The sequence below is a fragment of the Colobus angolensis genome, unplaced genomic scaffold, assembly GCF_000951035.1.
Source record: "Colobus angolensis palliatus isolate OR3802 unplaced genomic scaffold, Cang.pa_1.0 Scaffold21, whole genome shotgun sequence".
In the NCBI taxonomy this organism is placed as follows: Eukaryota; Metazoa; Chordata; class Mammalia; order Primates; family Cercopithecidae; genus Colobus; species Colobus angolensis.
Window position 1 is genome coordinate 5,951,899 of NW_012115266.1, and position 6,396 is coordinate 5,958,294.

At 57.3% G+C, this 6,396-nt stretch overlaps 2 protein-coding genes across 7 annotated transcripts in view; one reads left to right on the plus strand and one right to left on the minus strand.

Moving 5' to 3' along the window:
• Positions 1-175, plus strand: part of TRPT1 (tRNA phosphotransferase 1) — a 2,842-nt gene extending 2,667 nt beyond the window's left edge. For 3 of the 6 annotated variants that reach the window (XM_011942600.1, XM_011942604.1, XM_011942605.1), the window contains one exon: positions 4-175. In XM_011942600.1, the coding sequence (XP_011797990.1) occupies positions 4-95 (92 nt within the window). In that variant the 3' untranslated portion in view covers positions 96-175. The remainder of the gene's footprint in view (positions 1-3) is intronic. The other 3 variants (XM_011942601.1, XM_011942602.1, XM_011942603.1) reach the window with 2 other exon arrangements.
• FERMT3 (fermitin family member 3) overlaps positions 81-6,396 on the minus strand; it is a 15,832-nt gene continuing 9,516 nt past the window's right edge. Inside the window, exons 7-15 of the mRNA XM_011942599.1 lie at positions 4,896-5,003; positions 4,596-4,730; positions 4,466-4,515; positions 4,240-4,364; positions 3,936-4,042; positions 3,593-3,826; positions 3,125-3,249; positions 784-925; positions 81-658 (exon numbers count right to left, since the gene is read on the minus strand). Coding sequence (XP_011797989.1) covers positions 479-658; positions 784-925; positions 3,125-3,249; positions 3,593-3,826; positions 3,936-4,042; positions 4,240-4,364; positions 4,466-4,515; positions 4,596-4,730; positions 4,896-5,003 — 1,206 coding nt within the window. The 3' untranslated portion in view covers positions 81-478. The remainder of the gene's footprint in view (positions 659-783; positions 926-3,124; positions 3,250-3,592; positions 3,827-3,935; positions 4,043-4,239; positions 4,365-4,465; positions 4,516-4,595; positions 4,731-4,895; positions 5,004-6,396) is intronic.

Below are 6,396 nucleotides of genomic sequence, written 5' to 3' on the forward strand. Positions count from 1 at the left end.
CAGGAAAGCCCCTTTCCTTGGCTGGTGATGAAGAGACAGAGTGTCAGAGTGGCCCCAAGCACTGCTCCAGAGAAAGGAGAAGGATCCAACAATAAAATATTAATTTATAAAAAAGAAATTTTAAAAAGTAACAAGAAAGAAACTCCAGTTTGAGACCATGTTTCATCATCCTGTAGCTACATCCGGTCTTCCTTGTGTGCTAGGGGACTGCAGATAGCTCAGGGGTATCAGCCTCAGCCACTTGGACAAGGGAAGGGGGCACCGCAGGAGCTCAGGGACCCCCACCCCCATCCCTGGCCTGGGTGATGACAGCGTCTGGCCCTGCCAGGTCTTTGGCCTGCACAAAGTCAGTGACTGCAGGTGAAATGCCCAGCTGGGTGCCTGCCTGGAGCGGGTGTGGGGCAGTGAGCCCCTGTGGGTGTGGGCTTGAGAGTTGCCGTGACAGGTGGTGAGCAGGGCAGGGGCAGTCAGACAGCCCTCAGAAGGCCTCATGGCCCCCCGTAAGCTGCAGGAAGAGGTCTTCATCCAGCTCCTCCCCACGGGCCCGCTCCCGCGTGGACAGGAAAATGTAACCCCCAATGTACTCGTGTACAATTCGGCAGCTGGCAGACACGCAGCTGAAGGCCACATTGATGTGCTCATCAAACTCGATGGCCACCTGAAGGGCAGACAGTCAGAGGGGCCAATGGGGGTGGGATATGGGAGCAGCCCCTGCCCCACCCTGGCTGGATGCAGCTCCGGCCTAGCACCTGTCCCCCATCCATACCCTGGGTCTGGGCCCACCTGCCGGATGTCCCAGTTGACATTCCACTGGCGCATGTTGCTGAAACGCCAGGTCTTGACCACGTCGCCCACAGCCAAGTCGATGCGGATCAGTCGGTTGTTGGCGATGCCCAGGATCTCATCTTTCCTACTGCCCTTGAACCTGGCCCCCAGCGGGAGAGAGTGAGTCAGGGCTCCACACTGCATGGCCCAAGCCCGCCCAGACAATGTGCGCTATGCTGGAGAGCCAGCCCTTCCCGACTGCAGCTCAGCAGCTCTGTGACCCTGAGCAAGCCATTTGGGTTCCCTGGGCCTCAAGTTTCTCATCTGGAAAATGGGGGCTAATTGATAGAATCCCCACAACAGCATTTAGCAGCATCGGGCAAACAGGCCATGCCTTTAAATGGTAACTTTTGGTTTTTGGCATCATCCTCATCAGCTGCTGTCTCGCTCACTTCTTTGCAGTCTTAGGAAACAACTGATCAGAGGGGTCCACTCCCTGCACTGGCATCCACCGCTATGGCCAACCCAGGCCCAGACAGTGAACTGTCCACAACAGAGCTGCAGCGAGAACTGATTCTTCTGCTCTCCTGACCTGAACTTCGTCTCTTTTTTTTTTGAGACAGTCTCGCTCTGTCACCAGGCTGGAGTACAGTGGCGTGATCTCGGCTCGCTGCAACCTCCGCCTCCTAGTTCAAGCGATTCTCTTGTCTCAGCCTCCCTAGAAAATGGGATTACAGGTACGCGCCACCACGCCTGGCTAATTGTTGTGTTTTTAGTAGAGACGGAGTTTCTTTTTTTTTTTTTTTTTTTGTTGAGACGGAGTCTCGCTCTGTCGCCCAGGCTGGAGTGCAGTGGCTTGATCTCAGCTCACTGCAAGTTCCGCCTCCTGGGTTTACGCCATTCTCCTGCCTCAGCCTCCCCAGTAGCTGGGACTACAGGCGCCCGCCACTTCGCCCGGCTAGTTTTTGTTTTTGTATTTTTTAGTAGAGATGGGGTTTCACCGTGTTAGCCAGGATGGTCTCGATCTCCTGACCTCGTGATCCACCCTTCTTGGCCTCCCAAAGTGGTAACCCACGGTGGATTACAGGCTTGAGCCACCGTGCCTGGCAAGACGTAGTTTCACCATGTTGATCAGGCTGGTCTCGATCTCCTGACCTCATGATCTGCCTGCCTTGGCCTCCCAAAGTGCTGGGATTACAGGGGTGAGCCACCGCACTGGCTCTTTTATTTATTTGTTTATCTACTTACTTACTTGAGACGGAGTCTCACTCTGTCGCATCCAGGCTGGAGTGCAGTGGCACGATCTTGGCTCACTGCAACCTCCGCATCCTGGGTTCAAGAGATTCTCCTGCCTCAGCCTCCCGAGTGGCTGGGATTATAGGCACCTGCCACCACACCTGGCTAATTTTTGTATTTTTAGTAGAGACTGGGTTTCACCATGTTGGTCAGGCTGGTCTCACACTCCTGACCTCAAATGATCTGACCACCTCGGCCTCCCAAAGTGCAGGTATTAACAGACGTGAGCCACCGCGTCCCGCCTATTTATTTGTTTGTTTTGTTTTGTTTGTTTGTTTGAGGCAGAGTCTCGCTCTGTCACCCAGGGTGGAGTGCAGTGGTGTAGTCTCATTTCACTGCAACCTGTGCCTCCTGGGTTCAAGGGATTCTCCTGCCTCAGCCTCCTGAGTAGGTGGGACTACAGGTGCCTGCCACCACACCCGGCTAATTTTTGTATTTTTAGTAGACAGGGTTTCACCATGTTGGCCAGGCTGGTCTCAAACTCCTGACCTCATGATCCGCCCACCTCGGCCTCCCAAAGTGCTGAGATTACAGGTGTCAGCCACCGCACCTGGCCCAGCCTATTTATTTTTGAGACAGAGTCTCGCTTTGTCACCCAGGCTGAAGTGCAGTGGTGTGATCACAGCTCACTGCAATCTTGACCTCCCAGGCTCAAGAGATCCTCCCACCTCAGCCTCCCGAGTAGCTGGGACTACAGGTGACCACCACCGTGCCCAGCTAATTTTTTATAATTTTTTGTAGAGACAGGGGACTTTCTGTGTTGCCCAGGCTGGTCTCAAACTCCTGGGCTCAAGTGATCCTCCTATCTCGGCCTCCCAAAGTGCTGGGATTACAGACATGAGCCCCAGCACCTGGCATGAGCTTTGTCTCTTGTGTTTGTTGTGGAGGGACAGCATGAGGGGCACACATGGGGCCCCCAGTAAGGCCTGCTTACAAGGAGCAAGGGAAGGGAGTCTTCGGGGTGCCTGTCCAGAACCCACTCTTGGGATGTGGGCACACAGCAGCCGGGTGGCAGGTAAGGGCAGAGACGGTGCTGGGCAGGGGGATGGGCTGGGGGCCATACCTGACCATGACATAAGAGATGCCGAAGTCGGGCAGGGACTGCCAGGCCTGGATGAAGCGCAGCTGGGCCTCTGCCAGCGACAACTGGGCCACATTCTGGTGGGCTTCCAGGATCCGTGGAGTGAGCTGTGGGACCGTACTGGTGATGGGCTGCCAGGCACTATTCCCCTCTTCCAAAGTCACCGAACCCCCACCTCCCCATCAGGCTGACAGCATGTGAGCCTGGGAAGGGACAGTGCCCACGGGCCACCAAGGTACAGATTTGCAGTGTGCCAGGCTGCAAGGTGAACATGGGCACCTGGACCGTGACTCCTCCCAGAGGGTGGGTACCAGCCGCGCAATCTCAGGGACGCAGTAGGAGAAGCCCAGTGAGCACGTAGCTTTCCTGAGGAAGGCTCTGTGGAGACCCAGGGGTCGGGGGTCTCCAGGTAAACACTATGCTCATCCCCACCCTGACTCCTCCTGGTACCTGCTTGGCCTTGAACTTTCGCTGGAAACGGGGGGCAACCAGGCCATAGGGGTTGAGGCCTTCAGCAGAGGCATCAGGGCCCTGGGGGTGGTTGCCGGGGCCCCCGCCACCCGTGCGCTGCAGGCTGAGGAAGGCCAGGATGGCCTGCACCTCACTGGCGTAGCTGCTGTCGGCCATGGTGCGGCCTTTGGAGGCCAAGCGGCAGCCAGCCATCCAGCGGGCATACTGCTGCTCCTGGGCGAGAGGGGTGAGGGGGACAGTGCTAGCCAAGCTTGATGCTCCTCAGCCCCTACCCCTACCCCAGCTCCTGCCCAGCTCTGGCCCCTGCCCGGCCCTCACTCACATCCTGGCACCGCAGGTAGATCTCACTCATGCCCTCAGGGGAGGGCACTAGGAGTTTAATGCAGAACTTCTGGCCAGAGACGTTAACATCGGGGACCACCTCACAGCCTGGAGGGAGAGAAGCGGTGGTCTAGGAGGTCGGGAGGGGAAGAGCCGCCTGAGGTCCTCGAGTGCATGCTAGCCCCACACCGTCACCTCAGGACAGAGAGCGACTTCCCCCATCGCCAGGAGGAAACGGCCAGTGAGAGCATTCACCTGCCTGGCCCACAGGTGGACCCCACCAGCCCCTGGCCCTGTGCACTCACCCTTGAGGTTGAGCTGCTGAATGGGGTCCCCAGGGGCCTCATCCTGGCTCTTGTAGTAGGACAGTGTAGTCTCCTTAAACACCACCCAGTGCTGGCGGTAGCCCTTCAGGGTCAGCTTCCGGGGCCTTCATGGGGTGTGGGAGTTTGTGAAAGGCCGCCTCGCCCCCTCCCTCCATACGCAGACCAACCCCTCCAGCAGGGCTGCCTACTCTGGCCCCCAACTCACCGGAAGATTCGGAGATGGTCCTTGAGCTCTGGGATGGTGGTGAGGCTGTCCTGTGGGAGGACCAGAGTCAGAGGGGCACCCGGTGCCTCACACTTGTCCCTGCCCAGCCCTTCCCCGAGTCCCTCCTCACCAGCACATCCGTGGGCGCCGACCCCTCCAGCTTCACCTCCAGATTGCTCAGGGCCGCATCCAGGTCGTCCAGCCCTGGGTCTGTGCCAGCCGGCTCCCCCACCTCCCCGCTCTGGGACAGCTTGTTGATGTGGTACTAGGAGGTTACGAAGCCAGGGAGGGCTGAGTCCAGCAACCTGGTCCCCTAGCAGTACCCCCAGGTCGGGCTTCCCTGGAGGTAGCCCCCACTCAGGAAGGCCTGTCCTGCCCTGGGACTGGCCCACCTCCCAGCTGCCCTGGGGCCCCCGGGCCCGCCTGGTACCTGCAGGGCAGCAAACACCATCATCTCCTCCTCAGTGCAGTCAATCTCCTCCAGTAGCAGGTCCCACCGGGCCTGCTCATACAGCTGCGTCAGCCGCACAGGGTCTGTCTGGAGTGGTGGGAGGGGAGGCTGGGCTGGTCAGGTGCCAGCTGCCCTGGATGCCCTGCACTCAGCCCCGGCCAACCTTGGCCTTCTGCCCTGCCCTCCTTGCTGAGACAGATTCATTCAGTGGCTGGACATGGGCCGCAGACCTCAACTCCACCCTTACAGCCTGCCAGCCCCCTGCTGCCAGCCCCCCAGGCCTGCACATCTAAATCTCGGCTCAGTTGTGCAGATGTTTACTGTGTGCTGGCATGCTGCCCTGGGTGCCGGGGAGACCCAGTAAACCCATCAATAAGTCGAGTAATTCAAGGCTGCAATAAACACTATGAAGGAAACAGTTTCCACAGGGAAGCTCAAGTTCAATGGAGATGAGAGAATGGAACATGCGGAAGCAGTCAGGGAAGGCTTCTCTGAGGAGGTAACAAGCTGAGTAGAGACAGGAAGGATGACAATGGGCCATTCAAGGGAAGAGTGAAGGAAGAGGATTCCAGAGAAAAGGGACAGGGAGGGCAGAGACTCCAAGAGGGGATCCCAGTTACCCACAGAAGACCAACAGTCTCGCTAAAACCCACCTAAAATTGATAGCAAAGGTTTAGGAAGGCACACCCAAAAGGACAAAGGAGAGGCCGGGGCGGCGGCTCTCGCCGGGAATCCCAGCACTTTGGGAGGCCAAGGCAGGCGGATAGCTTGAGCCCGGGAGTTTCAGACCAGCTTGGGCAGCATGGTGAAACCCTATCTCTACTAAAAATACAAAAAATGAGCCACGTGAGGTGCTGCACGCCTGTAGTCCTAGGTACTGAGGAGGCTGAGGTGGGAGAATCACCTGAGCCCAGGAGGTTGAGGCTGCAGCGAGCTGTGATTGCACCATTGCACTCCAGTTTGGGGGACACAGTGAGACCTTGTCTCCAAAAGAAAGAAAAAGAAAACAATTTGAAAGATGGAGAGCAAACTGTAGATGGGAACTGGGTTATGCAGAGAGAGCTGGAGCCTCACGCCTTTTCGCTCTCCTGTCTGGTAAATCCACCAATGAGACTTGAAAATAGGCAGAAAGCAAGCAGCAAAAAGAACAGAGATCTGAACAGAGGCATCCAGTTTGCATGGCGGACCCCTGGCAGACTCTGACGCGGATCCTCTGAGTGAGATGCAAGGGCGAGCTGAAGAGAGGACTGGACAAAGTCCATGAAAAAAAGCAGGCCCCTCCCCAGCTCCGTGCAGCCAAGTGATGGCAAGCAGGCACCTGGCAGAAGCTGGGGCCCACTCTCTGGAGATGCTGAACCAGATGCATCCTTGCATTTGGTACCCCAGACACAGCTAGATGGGGTGGGGGTTGCACTAGGCTGAAAACAGACCTTTTTTTTTTTTTTTAGACGGAGTTTTGCTCTTGTTGCCCAGGCTGGAG